This window comes from Mobula birostris, chromosome 31, assembly GCF_030028105.1.
Source record: "Mobula birostris isolate sMobBir1 chromosome 31, sMobBir1.hap1, whole genome shotgun sequence".
NCBI lineage: Eukaryota > Metazoa > Chordata > Chondrichthyes > Myliobatiformes > Myliobatidae > Mobula > Mobula birostris.
Genome location: NC_092400.1, coordinates 19,833,628 through 19,857,008, shown reverse-complemented (window position 1 = coordinate 19,857,008; position 23,381 = coordinate 19,833,628). Strand labels below are relative to the sequence as shown.

General features: G+C 39.6%; 1 protein-coding gene across 1 annotated transcript in view; it reads right to left on the bottom strand.

Annotated features, from left to right (window-relative positions):
* The window catches only part of LOC140190871 (calcium/calmodulin-dependent protein kinase kinase 2-like), a 67,331-nt gene extending 44,272 nt beyond the window's left edge, over positions 1–23,059 (bottom strand). Inside the window, exons 1-2 of the mRNA XM_072247775.1 lie at positions 22,925–23,059; positions 18,768–19,335 (exon numbers count right to left, since the gene is read on the bottom strand). Coding sequence (XP_072103876.1) covers positions 18,768–19,283 — 516 coding nt within the window. The 5' untranslated portion in view covers positions 19,284–19,335; positions 22,925–23,059. The remainder of the gene's footprint in view (positions 1–18,767; positions 19,336–22,924) is intronic.
* Between the last annotated feature and the right edge of the window lie 322 nt (positions 23,060–23,381).

Sequence of the window (23,381 nt, the reverse complement as noted above, 5' to 3'; positions counted from 1 at the left end):
CTCCCAGAGTGACAATAATTCTGTATCTTGACCAATGAATTGCTTTCAATTTGATAATGCACAGGCAATTAAATCTTACACTAGAAATCTCATTTATTTTTATAGTGGATTATATTCTTGAAATTGTACATATTTTAAAGCATTGAGTATCTAAATTATTTAGAGGTAGCTATTTTCTGAATACATGAAATTTAAAGTTAAAAATTTATGAAGCTGTTAGCAAACTAGTCTTGCAGGGATCAGTGCGTAAGTTTTGTGTAAATGGGTACGTGGACTCAACAAACTGGTTTTTCTACCATATGATTCTATTAACTTCAGAAAATATTGCGTCACCTATGCTACCTTAGTGGTCATCCTATCACAGACATTCCCTTTGTTCTCTCAAAATAGTACCATTTAAGGACACAAAACTCCACAAAGCAGCATCATTCGGGGTTTCTTTGTTCGTTAACCCACAGAACACAAAAGAAATCTGTGTACTGAATAGTGACTTTGAACTGGGATAAAACTACAAGTAAAATTGGTGATTTGGTATCAGAAAATGCTCTTTGAATCATGATGTCCATTATTGAAAACTTCACTTAATGGAGGATTGTGCTTATCTGTGAGAACTGCGAGCAATTTTTGGTTCAGAATGCTGCTGCTGTTAGCCACTTCAATGGTTTGCATGATTTTTATTTTTTTTCTTTCTCCTGCACATTGAGTGTTGGTCTTTTATTTTTTTTCCCTTTAATTGGGTTCTTTTGGGTTTCTTGCTTTGTGGGCACCTAATCAGCAAGCAAATCTTAAGGTTGTGTAATATATACATTCTTTGATAATAAATGAATCTAGAATCTTGAACTGCATGGCAAATTTCCAGGCAAAACTCCTACTATGAGAATCATTCATAGTTTTAATGGTAATCAAGTGAAACTCCGGAATACTTATTTAACTTTACAATGCACAATTTTCAATTTCAACAGTGTTTGTAATATCATGGATTGGATTGTGAGGAGGTGAAGGATAAGAGTATTTCTTGTTATCCTAAAGACTTTGCATCTCATTCTAATCCACAACACAGCTGTGGAAAAAAGTCATTTTAAAACAAATAGCTGTATCTAGAGAATCTCTGTTTGCATCTCTAAAGTGTGCAGTTGTTGAAATTATTTGTCTATGTGTTTTTTTGATTTTGTGGAAAAAAATGGGTTAAACTTTGGGAGAAAATATATGATGTGTCACCAAAGGTGGCAGACTACCCAAAGGGCTGCCATATCCCTTCTCATGATGCATCCTCAAGATGAGTATACATTTTCTGAACTTTGATTAAAAAAAACAGAATAATAAATTGTAAATTATCACAACCTTTCTTGAATCTCAGGGTAACTCCTTTTAAAATATCAGAAAATACAACATACAACTCTTTACAACCCCTGTTTAACACGCTCAAGAAATATTGTAAACAAAATATAACGAGGTTTTGTATATTTGTAACACAATCCGCTCAGAAACACGAAGTAATTCCTGATAATGATGTAGACCTCAACAGCAATAGAATTTTGAATAGATTTTTGAAATCTTTTAGGAAATTACTTAATGTAAGCAGCATTCATATATTTTTCCAAATTCTATTTCCCCACCTTATTTTGGTTGCAATAGAATTGGTCATCTTCTTCTGCACTGGATTTAACCGTGTAGGATTTATCTCCACAATCAATATGTAATAAATCTAATAATCTCAATCAAATCACTACAGTTAAAACTGGGGGAAAATTTTGCATTTTCTCACCATTCCCTAAAGCTTTTATGAAATTGCACTTTTAATAAAAGTTAATGCACTGCCTCCATCTAGTGACCACTGCATAAATAATCAGTTCAGTTTCCAGCATCATCATATTCCCTTTGGCAGGAACAAATATTTAGAAAGGACACCAGACTAAGTTTGTGCTGAGCTAACTATGGCTATGGCACTGATAGTGGCCTAATTGCTAAGTGTCACTGAGTAGAAAAGAACAAACAAATCAGAATTCCTACTAAATAATTATTGCTGTTAAAAAAAAATCAAACGTTTAAATACCAGCCTGGAACAGGACCTGGCTCAGAGGTCCATGGATCCCTTGGTTAATGGTAGAGATCCATGGCATAAAAAGGTTGGGAATCCCTGACTAGCTAACTGTGTTAACTCCTGCAGCTGAAGAATACAGAGACATTTGCTATTTTGGCTCTGGCAGGAAGAAATGTTGCTTGGTGCCAATGGAGTAATCACCCAACAAATACATGACCTCTCAAAGGTTGGATAAACAGGAAGAAATTTGGTGCTTGAAGGAAGAAAAGTTCAATAAAAAGGTATTAAGTTTAAAAAATGTGATTCATTTTAATCAATGACTCGCTATTGGAATAATGCAAATTTGGAATTAAGAAATAGGAAAGAATGCAAGGAGAGAAACAGCTGGCTCAAAGTACAAAAAAATTGTGAAAATATGTCTTTACTGACGCTGTATGACAGAAATGGGCTATTTTATTGAAATGGAAAGACATCTCTGTCCCTACATTAATTCAATGGTTTTCTCAAGTAATGTTATGTCTTAGCTTGGAAAAAATTAGAAGTAGAACTTTTGATCTTCGATTCGATTTTGAGAGAAGATGAGGCTCTTTTGCCAAATATTATCACTTAATTTGAATTAATTTATATGGTTTCCTTCCAATTTTATTTTATATAAATGTGAATTGGTGGTTGACGATTTTTCTTCTTCATATATATAGATGATTGTAAGACATATTGCTCTGGGAGTTGGTTCCTAATGGTTTTTTTTCTTTTTTCTTTTTCTCTCTCTTTTAGTTAGTGGGTTTTTTTTCCTTTTAGTTTGTTGGGTTCTCTTTTTCCTCCTTTTCTTTATAAAAAATATACTTTTTTATTATCATATATTATTCCTCTTTGATAAGTTTTTCTTCAGCTTTATTAACTGTATATATATCAATTTGTTGAAGTCTTATATCATTTTATAGCTGTAGAAGATTATGTATCAATAAAAAGATTTAAAAAATAAAAATGACAGAAATAGAAAATTTCAAGCTTTCCACTCCAGATATCAATACTTGGGAGAAATATAACCTTGACACTAAAAATGCTGGAAGTATTCAGGCCATGCAACACTTGTGGAGAGAGAAAAAGAGTTCATAATGACCCTTCATGAGAATACACTTTCAAATGAGCAATTTAAATGCATGAACCAGCTCCACCACAGGTCCAAATCACCTCACCATCAAGGACATCCTCAAAAGGTAGTGCCTCAAAGAGTGGGCATCTATCATTATGAGCTCTCACTATCTGGGATGAGCCCTCTTCTCATTATTACCATCAGGGCAGAGGTACAGAAACCTGAAGACCCACACTCAACAATTCAGGAACAGTTTCTTGCCCTCCATCATTAGTGATAATAAACCCGATTCTGATGACAAAGCACTTTTTGCAATGTCTTTAAAAGAAACAACAGATGAGGCAAGAGATTACAAATATAATAGGACTTCCCCTTTCCCCTCCTCTAAATTTTAATTTAAGAATGTCCATCATATTCGTACACATTGTTAACTATAATTAGCTTTCTCTCCACTTCTCCATTATAATATTTGAAGCATGGTATTTGTAACCATAGTTATTAACTCACCTTCAAAGTGATTTTAAAAACATGGAAGCTATCATATTGGTTTGTCTTTGTCCATAAGTGAGGAAAATAATTCATCAGGTTAGTGACAATCTTTTCCTGCCTTTAAAAAAAATCTCAATCCTGTTGTCACAACAGAAGTTATCTATCAAGATTTACAAACTTCTGATGTGAAATCTGGGTGCAACATAATGGAATATTGCTGCTTCCTGAAAATATCCTATTCAAACATACTCACTGCAGAGTACAAAATAAAGATAGAAATCTCACCAATTACACTCCTAGTGGAAGAAGATCCTTCGAAGGAAAGGAAATCTGAGAAAACATTACAAATTTTTAAAAATCAATAAAATAGAAAAATATTAAAAGGCAACAGAAATTGTGAATATACAAAAGATGATAAACCGAAAGAGAATTGTCAGAAAATGATGTAATCCAAAGGAAAACAATGAAGAGTACAAAATTATGAATTAAGTTTGCATGAAAGGAAAGTACAGAAATTAGAAATAGAGGGAAAAGAATCATTTATTTAGACACAAGCTTATCTGCCACTGTGTCATGACAAATCTATCACTGAATTCCATAATATAATATCCTTTGATAACTTTCTTCCTGCTTAGGCAATATTAATTTTAATTAATCCAGTTTCTGAAATATTCCTGGGGAGGAAAAAATGTTTTTCTCTATTTAATTCCTGTCTGGCCAATGGTAATTAAAAAAAAATCTTTGTTTTCTGGCTCTACCATAAGAGAAAGAGATTTTCTGTTTATATAATGGAATCCTTCTGTAATTTTAAACAGCTTGATTAGTTCATAAGTAAACTATAAAAGGGAGGTTTTTAAATAAAAAAAATTCTTCATTGAAATTTAACTCTTTAGTCTACTAAATGCATGGCACACATCATAGTAGCCATTACTGTACAAGATTTTGATTATTCTCATCAAGGCAGCTGTTGGTCAACTAACAATTAATGTCTCAGTAACTGAAAATGACAGATTGAAAGCGGTAATTCAAGTATGTAAGAGACCACCATCTGAAATCAAGGACTAAAAAAGAAAATTTAAACTTCTGCATATGTCACCCCCCATAATCATATGAACACATGAAGCATACACTAAATCCTATTGACACTGTCATCTATATATAAAGTACTATCAACTCTATTCAAGCAATGTGTTATCATTTAATTATGAAATATTCTCCTTTTCCAAAACATTTATGATAATACAAAACAATTATCATAAGTAGCCATTATTGCTGCTACTAACCTGGCTACAACAAACAAAGAAATTGCTTAATATGTAGTATGATGAGATGACAACGTAATAAATATCATATCTGTATAAAGCTCAGTAGAGAACTATTATTCTTGTAATGCTCAAATATCTCCCGGAAATCACTGAGTTTAACAAATTAATCAGAATCAGGTTTAATATCACTGGCGTCATCAGGAGCCCCACCACCCAAGTTATGCTCTCTTCTTACTACTGCCATCAGGAAGGTGGTTCAAGAGACTCACGACTCACACCACCAGATTCAGGAACAGTTACTGCCCCTCAGACATCAGGCTGTTGAACCAGAAGGGACAACTTCACTTGCCCCAATACTGAACTGTTCCCCACAATCTATGGACTCACTTTCAGGGATTGTTCATCTCACATCTCGATATTTATTGCTTATTAATTAATTAACTTTCTTTCTTTATTTGCACAGTTTGTTTTTTGCACACTGGTTGTCCACCTTGCTGGTGCAGTCTTTCATTGATTCTATTATAACATTGGATTTATTGAATATGCCCACAAGAAAATTAATCTCAAGGTTGTATATGGTGACATATATGTACTTTGATAATAAATTTACTTTGGACATAGTAAATGTCCTTTTGAAAATGTCTTTGATGCTGCGAAGGCTAGTGCCCATGATGGAGCTGGCTGAGTTAACAACTTTCTGCAATTTTTCCAGTGGCCCCTCCATACCAGATGGCAATACAACCAATTAGAATGCTCTCTATAGTACATCTGTAGAAATCTGTGAGCATCTTTGGTGACATACCAAATCTAACTCTAACCCTAACCCATATCTCGTCAGATTCCTAATGAAATACAGTGTATTCTGGTCAATTGGATAACATCTGGACCAGTACATTTTGGCCCAATTACGTGGATGCCCAAATTAGCTGAATTTCATGGAAATAGTTTAAAAAGGTATATTAAAAGACAAACTGCCATTTAACTGAGTAACAAATGATATATTTAAACAAAATACAGAATTAGAACACTAACTACTAGAGTAATAAAAAACTGCATTCATTTCCAATAATCCTTGAAAGAATTATGCTGCTACGTTCTTTTGTTTGACTATCAATGAACAAAATTCAGCACAGACACCTAGTACAGATAACAGACTGCCTTCACAGATTTGATAATTACATCCTCCAAATCTTCATTTTCATTGTAACATTCAAGATGATTTGTCAATACCTTCAGATTCTTCATAGTTCCCAACTTGTTGAATCAGTACTAAACTAATTCAACCATTACCAGTGTCTGTTTATCCCTTGAGTTATTGGTCAGACAAAAGGACATCCTATATGGTTCCATTCATATATCAGTTTCCACGCAGCCAAAGAAAAATCCGTAACGGTAAACACGAGAAAGGATGTAGATGCTGGAAATCCAAAGCAACACACACAAAATGCTGGAGGAACTCAGCAAGTCAGGCAGCGTCTATGGAAATGAATAGATTGGACGTTTCAGGCCGAGACCCTTCTTCAAGAATGAGAAGGAAGAGGGAAGATGCCAAAATAGAAAGGTGGGAGGGAGGGAAAAGAGGCTAGCTGGAAGGCGATAGGGAAAGCCAGATGGGTGGGAAAGATCAAGAGCTGGAGAAGAAGAAATCTTAGAGGAGAGAAGAGTGGACGAGGGCCTGGGGGAAAGTAATTGGCAGGTGAGAAGAAGTAAAAGGTCAGGGTGGGGAATAGGGGGGGGGGGGTGAAGTTTGTTTACTGGAAGGAGAAATCGATGTACATGCCATCAGGTTGGAAGGTACCCAGATGGAATATAAGGTGTTGCTCCTCCACCCTGAGAGTGGCATCATCTTGGCACACGAGGAGGCTGTGGACCGACGCGTTGGAATGGGAATGGGAATGGGAATCAAAATGTTTGGCCATTGGAAAGTCCAGCTTGTGGCGGATAGTTCGGAGGTGCTCGACAAAGCAGTCCTTCAGTTTATGATGGGACTTGTCAATGTAGAGGCTGCTGCATCGGGAGCACTGGACAAAATAGATTTGCAGGTGAAGTGTTGCCTCAGCTGGTAGGACGTTTGGGCCCTGAATGGGGGCAGGAAAGGAGGTGCATGGCAGGTGTAGCACTTCGGGTTAAGTGCCGGAAGGGAACTTAGTATGGAAGGACGAATGGACAAGGGAATCATGGAGGGAGCAATCCTTGCAGAAAGCAGGGTGGGGGGTGGGAAGGTAAGGATACATTTAGTGGTAGGATTCCTTTGGAGATAGCAGAAGTTGCAGAGGATAATGTGCTGGATGCAGAGGCCGATGGTGTGGTAGGTAAAGACAAGTGGAACTATCATTATTAAGGTGGCAGGAAGATGGAGTGAGCACGGATGTATGGGAAATAGAGGAGATGTGGGTGAGGGCAGCATTAATAGTGGAGGGAGGGAAACCCTGTTTCTTAAAGGAGAAGGAGATCTCTGATGTCCTAGAATGGAAAGCCGCGCCCTGGGATAGATGCGGCGGAGGCAAAGAAACTGAGGAAAGGGAATATTATTTTTACAGGAGATCGGGTGGGAGAGGTATATTCAAGAGAACAGTGGTAATCAGGTTTATAAAAGATGTCGATTGACAGTTTGTCTCCAAAGATAAAGAGAGAGAAAGATCGAGAAAGGGGAGGGGGGTGTCAGAGATGGACCGAGTGAATTTAAGGGCAGGGTGGAAATTAGACACAAAGTTAATGTAATTTACGAGATCAACATGAGTGCATGAAGCAGTGCGGGAAGTAGTGAAGGAAGAGTTGGGTAGTATAACTGGAAAAGCCTTTGAACATGGACTGATCTATGTAGCCAGTGAAGAGGTAGACATAGCTGGGCGCATGTGAGTGCCCATGGCTACCCCTCAGGTTTGGAGAAAGTGAGAGGAGCTGAAGGAAAAAATCTTCAGAGTGAGAACCAATTCTGCCAGCCAGAGAAGGGTAATGGTGGATGGGGATTGCTCGGTTCATTTGTCAAGAAAGTGGAGAGCTTTGAGGTCTTCTTGATGGGAGACAAAAGTGTATAGGGATTGAACATTCATGGTGAAGATGATGAATTTAAAGTTATTGAGGAGATCAAGGGCATGATAAGTGTTGAGGATGTAGGTAGGAAGGGACTGAACCAAGGGGGATAGAATGGAATTGAGATAAGAAGACACGAGTTCAGTGGGGCAGGCAGACACAATAGGCCTACCCGAACAATCCAAATTGTGGATCTTGGGAATCAGCAGTGAGGGGAAAGGGAATCCTGAGTTTAGTGGCAGTGGATGGGAGTTCTCCAGAGTGGATGAGGTCAGAGATAGTTTTCTGATGATGTGGAGTGTGATCCTCCTGAAGGGGTAGGTACGAGGAGACGTCTGAGAGTTGCCACCTGGTCTCAACAAGGTAGAGGTCAGTGCACCACACTACAACAGCACCCCCTTTCTCTGTGGGTTTGATGATAAGGTTGGGATTTCTGCAGAGAGTGTGGAAGATAGCGTGTTCAGCGACAGTAAGGTTGGAGGAGGAAGCGAGGTATACCAAAGTCGAGACAATTGATGGCTCGTTGACAATTTGAGATGAAAAGATCCAGAGCAGGCAGAGAACCAAAGTGGGATGTCTGGGTGGGGGGGTGGGGGATGCTGAAGACAGGATAAGGGCATCAGAGCAGGGTGTAGAATCGTTGCCAAAGAAGTGGGCTCAGAGACAGAGGTGACAGAAGAGCTCGACTTCATGGCAGGCGCAGAACTTACTGAGGTGTATGCAAAGGGAGACAAAGGTGAGGTCCTTGCTGAGCTGTAATAATGTGTGGCAGTGATAAATGTACCACAAAGTCCTTAATACACAAATCAGTAAACTGATGTAGGGTATGATCAGTCTAATATAGAACTTAATTTCCTCAACAAGAGATTTAATTGCAGAATTCAGTAATTGTTTTTTTTTTAAATACAGCAAATTAACATGTGTTTACAGCCTCAAGTAAAATATTTAATGATCAGTGTTAGGGAAGACAGTGGCACTATAGCTGTCCAATAATCTATATTCAGTTCTGACCTGTTGCATGTCCTCCCGGTGATCATGTGGCTTTCCTTCATTCCATATTTCAAATGTGTGCTTATTATTAGGTTAATTGGCTACAACAAATTACCTACAATTCAGGTGGATGATAGGATATGAGGTGCAATAACTAAGCAAATGGAATTGATGGTATATCTCTGAGAGCCACCAGAGATAGGATGATCTGTATAGCCACCTATGTCATAGTAAAATATAAATATTGGCTATATTCTCTATCTGAAAGCAGCAACTCTTGCGTTACCACACTCCACAGATCTAGGTTCACCATTTGCACCTTGAGCAAAACAACAAAGCTCAGTTAGAGCTGAGGGACTGTTGGAAGGCTACTTTGCAAGCCACATAAGTGCCCACATATGCACTTTCCAAACATGTTCTCTAAAGAGAAGGTTGACTAACTTATTTCCTAATTAGGAGTTACGCTTCATATTGCTCATGAGGTAATCAGCTTACTGAACAAGAAACCAAACAAAAAGGACATGAATTTCAACTCTGTGGGCTGTAAACACATAGCATTTTTTCCTGAACCATAGATCACACTACTCTACAAGAGAGGCAAAAGTAGGCCACCCAAACTAACACTGCTTTACCGTACAAAATCATCGAGATGGATTTGCCCATTAGAGATATTTCCCTGTACCATGCCCCTATTCTTTCATTTCAGGACATCCCAAATGCCTTCTTTTCTCTTAAAACTTGGCTTCCTCTTTACCGTGTTGACTGTGCTCATGCATTGTTTCCCAGACCTGCTCTCATGATGGGTAGTGATAAATCAAGCTCCAGATGAATAACAAATGCTTATACATTTTCCAGTCCTTCCATGTACAGGCATATGCGATTGCGAGAATGACAGTACACAGTGGCTGCATGTGGATTGTGCCGTTGAATAATTACACTGTCTTGTATGAGTAGATGAATAATTAAGATTTGTTTAGTGAGCAACTATACCTGGATTTGTAGCTAAGTAGATTGTTGAGAGATACTGGATGAAAGATTTAAAAACACAGGCTACAATGAGGATGAAGTGGAAGACAAAAATTCTATCTGCAAGGTAAATATTTGTAATTGACCAACAGCTATTTAAATTAAGTTCACTCAAAACGAAGGGCTGATGGACCTGACCAACATTACCTTGATTTACCCAACAGCTGTAACATTAAAAATGTACCGATGAATTATTTAGTTAAACACATGCTCCTCATCATAAGTCTGAACTTTTGTTTCCAGCTTGACCCTTAACCACAATGGGTGTCAAGTACAGCACAGGAATGATTTGTCCTTTTGTTATTTTATTCTTGCAGCAGGAAGACTGAGCACATTTTATACATTGCTGTTTAGTTCACAAAACAACTTAAATCAATATTGAAACAATAATCATTCTATTTCTCTCTTCAGAATCACTACAGCCTCAGAGATCTAATGACTAGCTCCAAAAAATATTTAGAGCAGGTAATTAGGAGAATCCAAGAGAAAGGGTTCTCAAGCATGGGAACTACCTATGAATCTATAAATAGATTTTAAGCGTAAATGCTTGTTCCATTTAACCCAATTATGCAAGGCTGAGTGTACTTATTTATTTATTTTTAGAGATACAGCATGGTAGCAGATCTTTCCAATGCAACAAGCTTGCACAGCCTAATTAATTTACTAATCCATGTGTTTTTGGAATCTAGGAAGAAACCAGAGCGTGCAAAGAAAACCCACACAGTCACAGGGAAAACATAAAAACTCCTTACAGACAGCAGCGGGAAGTGATCCCTGGTCACTGGTCCTGTAATAGTGTTAACTGCTATGCTACAGAAATGATTCATTAATTAGTTTGTTGAATGGTGTCCATTTTGTTGAGAGACATTGCTTTCTTACAAGTGCAGCATGAGTGACATTCTGTAGCTGACACTAATTCAGTGCGGAGTATTTAACTTAAAGGAGGAATGTAATGCTTTTGAGACCTCAAAACAAAGTCCTGGAAGACAAAACAAGGTTAGGGAAGAACTGTACAAAACATTAGTTAAGTCACAACTGGTCTTCTGCTCTCCTTTATGAGTAATGAAACTGGACATAAAGTAAGATGAGAATCTGTGATACTAATATGATTGTTTTATTTGGAACAGGGGTACTGAATAGATTTTACTGAGCTGCATAAAAGTGCAGCCCTCTTTTGAATGGATTGGAGAGATGACTTTCTTAACACAAATATCAAACTGTAGAGGGCATAAATGGTGCGCCATGTAGGAGTTGCAGCAACACTGTTACAGCTCAGGACGTAGAGTTCAGTCCTGGTGTCCTCTATAAGGAGTCTCTGTATGTCCTCCCCGTGGAACATGTGGGTTTTCTCCAGGTTTCCCGGATTCTTCCACAGTCCAAAGATGTACGGGGAAGTTAACTGGTCACTGTAAATTGTCTTGTGATTAGATTAGGGTTAAAGTGGGGTTGTCAGGGGTTGCTGAGCAGTGCAGCTTGAAGGGCCAGAAGGGTCTACTCCACTCTCTGTCACTACATAAAATAAATAAATTTCAAATTATTTAGAGGGAATAGAAGAAGGGTTCCATCTAGCATCGGAGGAGTCTGGGACTCATTGTCTGACAGGGTGGTAGAGGTTGAAACAATCAAATACAGTGGATTGCAGTTAATTGGGATACATCAGGACCAGTACATTTTGGCCCAATTAAGTGGCTGCCCCAATTAGCTTAAGTTCCATGGAAATAGTTAAAAAAGTATAAAAAAAGACAAACTGCCATTTAACTGAATAACAAATTACATATTTAAATGAAATACAGAACAAATTAGAACACTATTAATACTACATTACTATAAAACTGTATGAGTTCCTAACAGTTATCGACTGAGGAATTCATCAGTGTACGCTGCCGCGTACTTTTGATTAACTGTAATTGAACACAATCAATGCAGACATCTGGTGCAGATTATGAACTCCCTTCATACAGTGCTTTTGATTACTGCATCCTCCAAATTTTCATTTACATTCTAACATTCTAGATCATTGTCAATACCTTCAAATTCTCCAGCTTTCCTAACTTGTTGAAGAAGTGAAATTGTTTCATTTTCATTCCTGGCCATTTCTGGCATCCCCAAGCCTGAATGCTTGAAACCACAGTGAGAAAAACAGTTCTGAATTGCCATACGGCTTATTTCTCACCAACTGGGAGCTGTCTGGTGTGTCTGAAGACAACAGGAAACCTGTGCAGAAGAGTTTTTAAAGTGGAAAAGCCATTGCACTGGGGCAGTTCCAGTCTCTCAACCTCAGAAGTCTCGATCCAGTGATATAAACAAGCACAACTGGGGTTTACCTTGGTTGCAGTGGGTGACTATGATTTCTTCTGCGCCTCGTCATGCTCTTCACTCTCTATGGAGTGTTGTACTGTAGATCTCAACCACCCAGTCCACTGGAGCTTATTTCTCACGCTAAAACAGACATGTTCCTATTTAACCGAGGTGCGCTGCTGTCACATGCAAATAACTACTTGGAGCTACAGGTGAAAGCTGAGTGTCCAGTGGGGACCAAAGGTGCGGGAACTGCCCCAGAAAGGGCACAACAAACCACTTCACCAGAGGTGCTACCCCTCCCTGGACATCCCATACACCCCAATTCCATTTCTTGCCAACCATCAGTGAAAAGTACGCTACTTTTTGAACACTAGCACATTCAAGTGAGACTACACCCTGGCGAAAATACTGACCCAGCTGGAGACCACTGCGCCAGAACTGCTTCTTAAACTCCAGACCGCACCTGGACCCGACCAACGAGGCGCACCACGTTCCTGGAGACCCGCGGTCTGCCACCGTGCCGGAGCGCTTGGAGACACGGCCCATTCCGACCTCTCCGGAGCAGACGACCACAAAGAAGTGACGGCGGAGACCTCAAGGTGCCCCAGACGCTTCCCCGGAGCAACCACCATAAAGCCCCGTTGGTGGCCATCCACAGTTGCCGGAAGTGAGGCCTCCGCCGCCGACCTCGGAAATGGAGCCCGAGGCTCGGCTGGAGCGGAGGCCTCCGCAACCGTGACTCGGCTTAAGGCCATCCGGGATTAAGTGTCGGCTTCGGGGCCTGACCCAATCGACAGCCCAGGCACCCGGCAGCTGGAAGTGGCAGTGGAGCCTCCCCCGTTACTCGGCCCGACCCGGAGCATCTGACGACACGTCCAGCTACCTCAAGGAGCTGACAACAACACACTGCATCGATGGAGACCTGGAAAGATGCACTACCTACCAAGGAAGCGTGGGAAAAGAGCCGGGCTGCTGGTCAGACTGAAGCTGAGGGGCTTCAGGGTCCCTATGCCCACCATCCTACAAGCTAATGTGCAAGCCATAGAGAACAAGGTGGATGATCTTAAAGGGAGACTCATCTACTGCAGGGAGATGCAGAACTGCTGTGTATTCTTGTGTAACAATTGTAGGCCGTATCTCGGGTAATGATGAGGTTGAGTACAGAGTGGAAATTAAGAACCTGGTGGCATGGTGCGAAGACAATAACCTATCCCTTAACGTCAGCAAGATGAAGGAATTGGTTGTTGACCTCAGAAGGAGTAACGGACCGCACGACCCAATTTACATCAGTGGTGCGCAAGTGGAACAGGTCAAAAGCTTTAAGTTCCTCGGGGTCAATATCACAAATGACCTGACTTGGTCCAACCAAGCAGAGTTCACTGCCAAGAAGGCCTACCAGCGCCTTTACTTCCTGATAAAACTAAAGAAATTTGGCCTGTCCCCTAAAACCCTCACTAATTTTTATAGATGCACCGTAGAAAGCATTCTTCTAGGGTGCATCATAACCTGGTATGGAAGTTGTCCTGTCCAAGACTAAAAGAAGCAGCAGGAGATAGTGAACACGGCGCAGCACATCACACAAACCAATATTCCGTCTGTGGACTCACTTTACACCGCATGCTGTCGGAGCAGTGCTGCCAGGATAATCAAGGACATGACCCACCCAGCCAACAGATTTTTCGTCCCTCTTCCCTCCGGGAGAAGATTCAGGAGCTTGAACACTCGTACGGCCAGATTTGGGAACAGCTTCTTTCCAACTGTGATAAGACTGCTGAACGGATCCTGACCCGGATCTGGGCCGTACCCTCCAAATATCCGGACCTGCCTCTCGGTTTTTTTGCACTACCTTACTTCCCATTTTTCTATTTTCTATTTATGATTTATAATTTAAATTTTTAATATTTTACTAATTTAACTATTTTTAATAGTTTTAATATTTGTAATCCAGTGAGTGTGAAGTGCAGAATCAAATATCGCTGTGATGATTGTACATTCTAGTACCAATTGTTTGGCAACAATAAAGTATAAAGTATTTAAAAAATGTCTGCTGTAAGCACAATGTAGTGTCTAACAGCGACACAAGTGCACTCATCTGAATTTCACTATTTAGAAATTGTTTGGCAACAGTCTCCTGCCCCAATTAAGTGGCATAGAATTCCTAGTAAATGAAGGGAAACCTGGCTATTTTCTTGATTAGTTTTTGATCTTTATGTGTTGTCCTAAATAAGCAGCTGTCCCAATTAACTGAAATCCACTGTATTTCACACTAAGAAATTAATGTGCAATAACAAAAATTTATTTAATTCTATAACCTATTGTTAATATATTAAAAAAAACACTAATTTACTGGTAGTTCAATATGTATTTTATGAAAGAAGACTTCTGTAGAAAATAAAATGTAATCCCTTGATCTGATCTGATGCAACCAGTTTGAACTTATTTGGGAAAATGCTAAAGAACAAAAACTAATCCAGAAAATAACCAGGTTTCCCTTTGTTTATTTCAGACACTATGCCACTTAACTGGGGCAGGAGACTGTTGCTGAACAATTTCTAAATGGAAACATGAGGAAATTTTGCGTTTTGCATTCCACCAGCATTTTGTGTGTGTTGCTTGAATTTCTAAATGGCATCAGATAATGCATTTGTGTGGCTGTTAGACACTACACGGTGCTTAGAGCAGACTGTTTTTAAATAGCCTCACTTGCGAGCCTGCTTACCACATCCCAATTTAAATTTCTTTTTGGAAATTTGAAATACTTAAAAACGGCTTTCTCCATGTTCTTTCCAGGAATTGACTCCTGCTATTGTACAGTGGCAAAGTTCTGCTAGCATTTACAGGTACTATTTTTTCATGGGTGAACCTAGATTATTGTACCAACAGCCATCATGGCTACTCATTCATCAACTCTTTTTGGAATTTGCTCATGTAATCAAGAATTGAAACACTTCTTTTTGCTCTAACCCTTTGCAGTTACAGAGTGTCAAAGGCAACATTGTCAGTCCTGCCAAAGGTTTTCAACCTGAAACGTCGACTGTGCTTTTTTCCCATAGATACTGCCAGGCCTGCTGAGTTCCTCCAGCATTTTGTGTGTGTTGCTTGGATTTCCAGCATCTGCAGATTTTCTCTTGATTGTCAGGTCTGTAAATACTTCAAGATGGTGTCTTATAGCTACCTTAACTGTAATTAAGGAGGAGGAATAAATGATGGCCTGGCCAGCGAAAGCCACTACACAAGAAATAGAAATAAAAGAAACAATACCTAGATTATCAAATTTAACAAAAGCTGGACATGTAAAATGCCAAATCTTCCATCTTGTAAGACTAAATGTTACATATAATTATTTCAGCCAATGCAAGCATCTGTAGTTATTGAAATCTGGAGCAAAAAATATTCTTCTAGATGTTAATTTTTCACACATTAACCCTGGATGTCCAACTTCTTAGAATACAAGTTCAATCACATAACCAAGTAACAAATGAACAGAGGACACTGCCACAGAGAAAAAAGACATACAGGCTTTTACTCTGTAAAAGACTTTCAATGTATGTTCTGAATTCAGTTTCTCCATACGTGAAAGATACACTTTATTTAGTTGCAACACACATAAAAGTTGCTGGTGAATGCAGCAGGTCAGGCAGCATTTCTAGGAAGCGGTACAGTCGACGTTTCGGGCCGAGACCCTTCGTCAGGACTAACTGAAGGAAGGGCTAGTAAGAGATATGAAAGTGGGAGGGGGAGGGGGAGATCCAAAATGATAGGAGAAGACAGGAGGGGGAGGGATGGAGCCAAGAACCAGACAGCTGATTGGCAAAAAGGATATGAGAGGATCATGGGACAGGAGGCCTAGGGAGAAAGAAAAGGTGGGGAGAGGGAAACCCAGAGGATGGGCAAGGGGTATAGTCAGAGGGACAGAGGGAGAAAAAGGAGAGAAAGAAAAAGAATGTGTGTATATAAATAAATAACAGATGGGGTATGAGGGGGAGGTGGGGCATTAGTGGAAGTTAGAGAAGTCAATGTTCATGCCATCAGGTTGGAGGCTACCCAGACGGAATATAAAGTGTTGTTCCTCCAACCTGAGTGTGGCTTCATCTTTATAGTAGAGGAGGCCGTGGATAAACATATCAGAATGGGAATGGGACATGGAATTAAAATGTGTGGCCACTGGAAGATCCTGCTTTCTCTGGAGTTGCTTCGGATCCACAGCTATTAAAACTTTTCAATCTGTCTTGAAAATATCAAATTACTTCAACATCCACAACCCCTTTAATGAGGAAAAAATGCCTCAATCTTATTCCTAAATGTCTAGATAAATGTGAGGTTATCCACTTTGGTGGCAAGAACTGGAAAACAGATTACTATCTGAATGGTGGCCGATTAGGAAAAGGGGAGGTGCAACGAGACCTGGGTGTCATTGTACACCAGTCATTGAAAGTGGGCATGCAGGTACAGCAGGCGGTGAAAAAGGTGAACGGTATGCTGGCATTCATAGCAAGAGGATTCGCGTACAGGAGCAGGGAGGTACTACTGCAGTTGTACAAGGCCTTGGTGAGACCACACCTGGAGTATTGTGAGAGTTTTGGTCCCCTAATCTGAGGAAAGACATTCTTGCCATAGAGGGGGTACAAAGAAGGTTCACCAGATTGATTCCTGGGATGGCAGGACTTTCATATGATGGAAGACTGGATCGACTAGGCTTATACTCTCTGGAATTTAGAAGTTTGAGGGGGGATCTTATTGAAACGTATAAAATTGTAAAGGGATTGGACAGGCTAGATGTAGGAAGATTGTTCCCGATGTTGGGGAAGTCCAGAACGAGGGGTCACAGTTTGAGGATAAAGGGGAAGCCTTTTAGGACCAGGATGAGGAAAAACTACTTCACACAGACAGTGGTGAATCTGTGGAATTCTCTGCTACAGGAAACAGTTGAGGCCAGTTCACTGGCTATATTTAAGAGGGAGTTAGATAAGGCCCTTGTGGCTAAAGGGATCGGGGGTATGGAGAGAAGGCAGGTACAGGGTTTTGAGTTGGATGATCAGCCATGATCGTACTGAATGGCGGTGCAGGCTCGAAGGGCCAAACGGCCTGCTCCTGCACCTATTTTCTAAGTTTCTATGTTTAATGGGGATGGGGAGCATGAAACTGATTATTTTGTGTTTCTTAAAACGATTACCTCTGTCTTTCTGCTTAATTGCCCATAGTTATAAATTCTTTGCTATGCTATGTTGGTTGCAAAGGCCTAGCAAAGAATTATTCCAACGGATTTTGTTACTTATCCTAAATACATCATAGGCAACCGCTATAGTATGACTTACCAGATTACAGCCCAATAATTTAAAATTTGTTAAAGCGTATTGGCAAGAGGGAAAGAAAAAAGCATGGATCATTTAAACAAATGAAAATTCCCTATCTGGAATTGTTTCCACCACTCCAACACAATTTGAATTTCACATTTTCCCACAGAATCACTCATCTGACAGTGCCACCCATCGCTCAAAGGCCCGAAATCTCCCACCCATAGTCACAAACTTAAACAAAAGGATATTTAACTTTTTTTCCCACTTCCATTTTAGTCTCAGGCATAAACTGAATTTATTTTTGTTAGATGAAGTTTGAGAGTAGCAGCAAGAAGGCTGAAACCAATGAAGTGATTCATGATTCATTTAATGTGTGAGATTTTTCTGGTTTCAGAACTGAGACTGTATGGGGGAGAACTTGATTTCATGACAACTAGGTGGTAAATCTCATCAAATACGTACACATTATCTGTCAGCAATCACTGTATGGTGAAATACTTGGAGGAGTGTGGAAGACTAAGTGCTCCAGTGACAAAATAATTGTATTTCAACCTTATAACTGCAGAATAATGGGTCTCTTCAAAACAGGGCATATGCAGTGTGGCATCACAGCCACTATGGTCCATATGATAAGAGAGATTACCAGTCACATCTGTTCATCACTTTCACAACACCTAATAGAAAACTTAACATTTGCCCAGTCAATAACTGACTCAAGGGTTACAACAAACTACAAGAACCAGTTTTGTTTCATACGTTTTATATGTACTGATAATTCAATGTTACCAAATTGGCACCACTGGTTGCGTTCTTTGCTAGACTGTACAATACAAGCATTTACTAAAGGTCTGAAAATAAAATTGCATCAGAATTCTCCATATAGCAGAAAAAATGTAGCAGCTCATTTCTGGAATACTTATTAACATTTTAAAATTATATAACTGCACATATTGATTCAAAGAAATGTTTTTTCATTAATGGTGACCATTCATCCTTTGCCCTCAACTTTGGAACTTCCATAATTCACACCAATTCTTTAATGAAGACATCTGCACACTTGTCATCCGAACAGGAATAATATATTGGTGATAAGTAGAATACTTCTGAGAAACTAACCTATAATTACATTTTTAATATGAACTCTGCTTCAATGATTTTGAACAGATATTTCATGTAAATATAGTGCAAAATACTGTTTTGCTACATTACTACATCAGTGAAGATGTACCTACCTGCAGATCTGTAATTGACACTCTGTGAGACTCAACTGTTGGTCGACGAGGCAATCGAGGAGAAGAATGTGGTGATGTAATTGGAGAATATGGTAAAGAAGGATAAATATAACGTCCATTAATGGTTGAGCAGCTTCCTGATGACTGTGTCAAATTAGATCTTTCTTGAAGAGATAGCTTCCGATCGGACATATTTAACCTAATTCTAGGTACTCGGACATCTTCTGATTGAGCTCTTTCTAATCGTCCTGCAGATTTATCACAACATGGTCTGATCTCTTCATTACCCTCTTGCATAGGTTCATCTTCCAGCATTTCTTCTCCATTTTGTCCTAGCTCACTGTCAGTGACGTTCTGATCACATTCAGTTACAATAATGAAAGATTCCATGCCTAAGTCAATGTTTAGGGATGATAGACCACTACTAATATCTGGCTGATCGATGCTGTTACCACATTGTTCATCCTTGTTAATAGGCCTCCTAGCAGTAGATCTGCTTGAGACACATGATGACATGATGTCCTTCTTAGTATCATCCAAATGGACAGGTCACATGACCTAGAGTTGCCTAAACAAATAATATAAGTTAGTTAGGAAAAATGTTTAAATCACATTAGTTATTGATGAATTATCCAGTGAGGACTACTATCAATTACAATGGAAACATCTTGCAATTTGAAATCAGTCCCATAGTAAAGAAATGTTCTATTCAGTTATTACAAACTCAGGTTTCATTTTATTCAACAATTCCACGAACTGCAAAAGAAAAAAAAGTGCCCAGATCCTCACAAGAGAGGATCAGAGCAAAATTTGATAGTAGCTATTGAAATTCTTTGTCTTACATTAAGGGTCAAAAGATGTATTTGGCCATTAAAGAACGTTCATGGAAAGCTTAAACATGAATGATGGTATACAACAACAATGCTAAATCAGTATTTTTTAGTTGTCTTAGTTCATAAATTGGAAGTTGTCACCAAAATGAATGGTCAGTACTAAAATTGTTAATATTAAAACTGATGAGCATATTAGCATATATAAATTAGGAATATTGAAGTGCAGCCTATGATATCAGTTTGAGAGTCACAAAGAGGATGTATCCACGGCCTCCTCTACTGTCAAGATGAAGCCACACTCAGGTTGGAGGAACAACACCTTATATTCCGTTAGGGTAGCCTCCAACCTGATGGCATGAACACTGACTTCTCTAACTTCCATTAATGCCCCTCCTCCCCTTCTTACCCCATCCCTTATTTATTTATTTATTTATTTATTTTAATTTTCCCCTTTTTCTCTCTCTTTTTTCTCCCTCTGTCCCTCTCACTATAACTCCTTGGCTGCTCTCCATCTTCCTCTGGGCTCCCCTCCCCCTTTCTTTCTCCCTAGGCTTCCCGTCCCATGATCCTCTCCCTTCCCATACCATGATCCTCCCCCTTCTGCAGCCTCGTATCTCTTTTGCCAATCGACTTTCCAGCTCTTGGCTCCATCCCTCCCCCTCCTGTCTTCTCCTATCATTTTGGATCTCCCCCTCCCCCTTTCAAATCTCTTACTATCTCTTCTTTCAGTTGGTCCTGACGAAGGGTCTCAGCCTGAAGCATCGACTGTACCTCTTCCAATAGATACTGCCTGGCCTGCTGCGTTCCACCAGCATTTTGGGTGTGTTACATGTATACTTCCTTAGCTTTAACTCTGATCTCATTTAATGTCTGTTCTTTGTCAATGTCAACATCTACAGTTCTTAATAATACTGTACGGAATTATTAAGCACACTATTTATGGTGTATGGAATGTTTCATATGATGCCACACACCTGACAATTTAAAAAAAACACCAACTTCCTTGTTTTTTTTTAACCTTAGTGCAAAGAAATCTAGTTATTTTCAAGATTCCTCACCTAATCGATGGAGTTTTCCCTATAAATGTATCTTTAAAAGATACATACTCAAGCATGCAACTACATTTTGTTACAAGATGTATATTATTTGTTATTACAAAACATATATCAATTGTTATGTGCTCCAATACCATTTACAACATATTCGTGTGCATGCAAATATGGCAAATAGCATGATCCAAGAGAAACAATTGCTACTAGAGAGTGTGTCCACTTCCACTTTTGTTTCATCACTTTGTAGTTTCATCTCTCAGACAAAACTTTTTATGTCAGGCGACAATATTTGTGGCATTAGAAAGCATAGGTTAAAAGGTAAATATCAAAAAATGTTGATTGCTCTTCCAAGAGCAATACAAAATGTATTTTAATAAATAATTGAAATTCATGTATACAATAACACCAAATCTTTTTACTAAAAAATATTCTTGCACCTTTTTTTGATACTCTTCATCTTCCCCCTCACGAAACACAAATTCAAGGAGTTCCTATCTTATAAACACAGCAAGTCAGCACTTGTTCTCCAATGATCTCATCACCAATATCCAGATGGGTTTCAACAAAATTACTGAGTTCTTGACCTCACTTTAGCCTTATATCAAATATTGACTAAAAAGCTCAGCACAGCGGGAGAACATTCACCTTCTGCGATGATTCAGGAATACCGCTTACTTCCACATTCTCGTACAATTTGGGTAATAAACTAGGGACGGGAAACAACCAAATCCTGAAAATGAATTGAAACACTGCACACAGTAGGCTCATCAAAAAAAAACAACATTCTCTGAAATACAAGCTGGCAGATAATTTGGAAACAATTCTCTAACAAGTACCACCAAAGACTCTGTTTATCCTGCATAGTTTTAATAAATATTTTTATGCCTGTAAAACACTTCAATGTTTCAATGTGTTTTTTGATAGCAGTAACTTTTTATGTTTTTACAATGTTTAGAGCTATAGTACGGGAACATAGCCCTTTGGTCCAACTCCTACATGTTATCCAAGTCATCCACGCTGACCAAGGTGGCCAGATCAGCCTGCATAAAGGCTACTTGCCTGCATTTAGCCTTTAATTCTTTCCTATCCGTATAATTATCTCAATATTTGTAAAATGTCGTTATTGTAAATGTTTCAACTACTTTCTCTGGCAGGTCCCTCAGTATCAGTACCACCATTAGTCTACTGGAAGAATCCGCTGCTCGGGTCCCTTTTCACCTTAAACCTATGCCTGCGGATCTTGGTTCCCTTTCCTTCCATGTCTATGCACATTTTTATGTTTAGCATTTTCACAGCAAAACTACAAGTAATTGCAAATAGTTTTTTTTGGCTACTTTATTTATGGACGTTGACCTTTAAGCCATGCACATCGTTTAGTCTCAAAGTTTTAAAATAACTCGGTTATTTTACCCAGTTGACCTCAAATTTAACTCTCCGTTGGGGAATCGTGGAAGTACGATGATTTTGGTCAGTGCGACTTAATGAAGTGTAACTAAACCCCCCATCAGAAAGCTCTGATAAACCATTGAGCTCAACCGCCTCGGGAGGATTAAAATGTGCAGATTAACATTACCCTCCCGTTGAAACAAGGCGATACAGAAGCCAGCAGAATTAAAAGGTAACATAATATATCACTTCAAAGGAGTTATATAATTATATAAAAACAAGTTCCAATGTGTTTAATTCATACGTTACTGCACCCCGAGATTTTTATTTAAGACTTTGTTTTTGAAGGTAATTTAAATATGAACGGGGCACATCCACAAAAATATTGCAAAAATGAAGCATACGTTGGTATATAGTGTTCAATACCAACGTATGGTGTGAATGAACAGCGAGACCATGAAAGACCTGACAAACCAAGCAGAGATGATGTATTTGTAAAGCTGCCCAGCTGCAATTTCCTGGGCGACAGGCACGGCCTCGATAAAGAGACCAGAGAAAAAATCCTAGGCCTGAATCAAAGACCCCTCCCTCCTTCTCTCCGCCGCCGTCTCCCCGCTAACTTAACAACATGCTTTGCTTTGTGCTACCAGCCAGGTTTCGAAATCGAAGTACAAATCACTCGCAATTTTTTTTTTCTCCGCCCACAGTCTCCAGTCCAGCGACAAAAGGACGCCTGAGGATGCTGCTGGATTTCCTCAGTCAGGGGAAAGCTGGTTCGAAACTACACCTAGTCCTTCCTGCTGCATTACCCGCGGCAGTCATCAACTACAGGGCATGTCAGACACCGTGACAGGCGTCAGGTACTAAAACAACAGCCTGACCATACCTTCATGGCAGTTCTTTTAAGTGCCCGTCCGGAGCCGACAGCGACACGGTCGGTCCGCCCGCCGCAGCCGACGGCAGCAGCTCGAGCTCCGTTAACCGGCGGGGACCCGCTCGTGCTGCAATGCTTGCACAGCGGCCAGACAACGGGACCTGATTGACATTTGCATTAGCCAATTAGCAGCGGGCTTCCACGCTGTACAGGAAGGATGAACCGCGGAGAGGGGGTGTGTGTGTATGGGGGAGGGGGGCAACAGAGAGAGACACGCTTAAAAGCAGAAGAAAAACCCAAGTCTGATGGGGGCTGAGGAAACAAAGCATTTCAGGCAGCATCTGCAAAGAGTTAACATTTCAGAGTGGCGACCCTTAAAACTGTAAAGAACAGTGAAAGTTGGTGTGGCTTAGCCAACCACATTGGAAAGCTGAACTGAATTTATCAGTAACTTTCAATAGGAAATTTA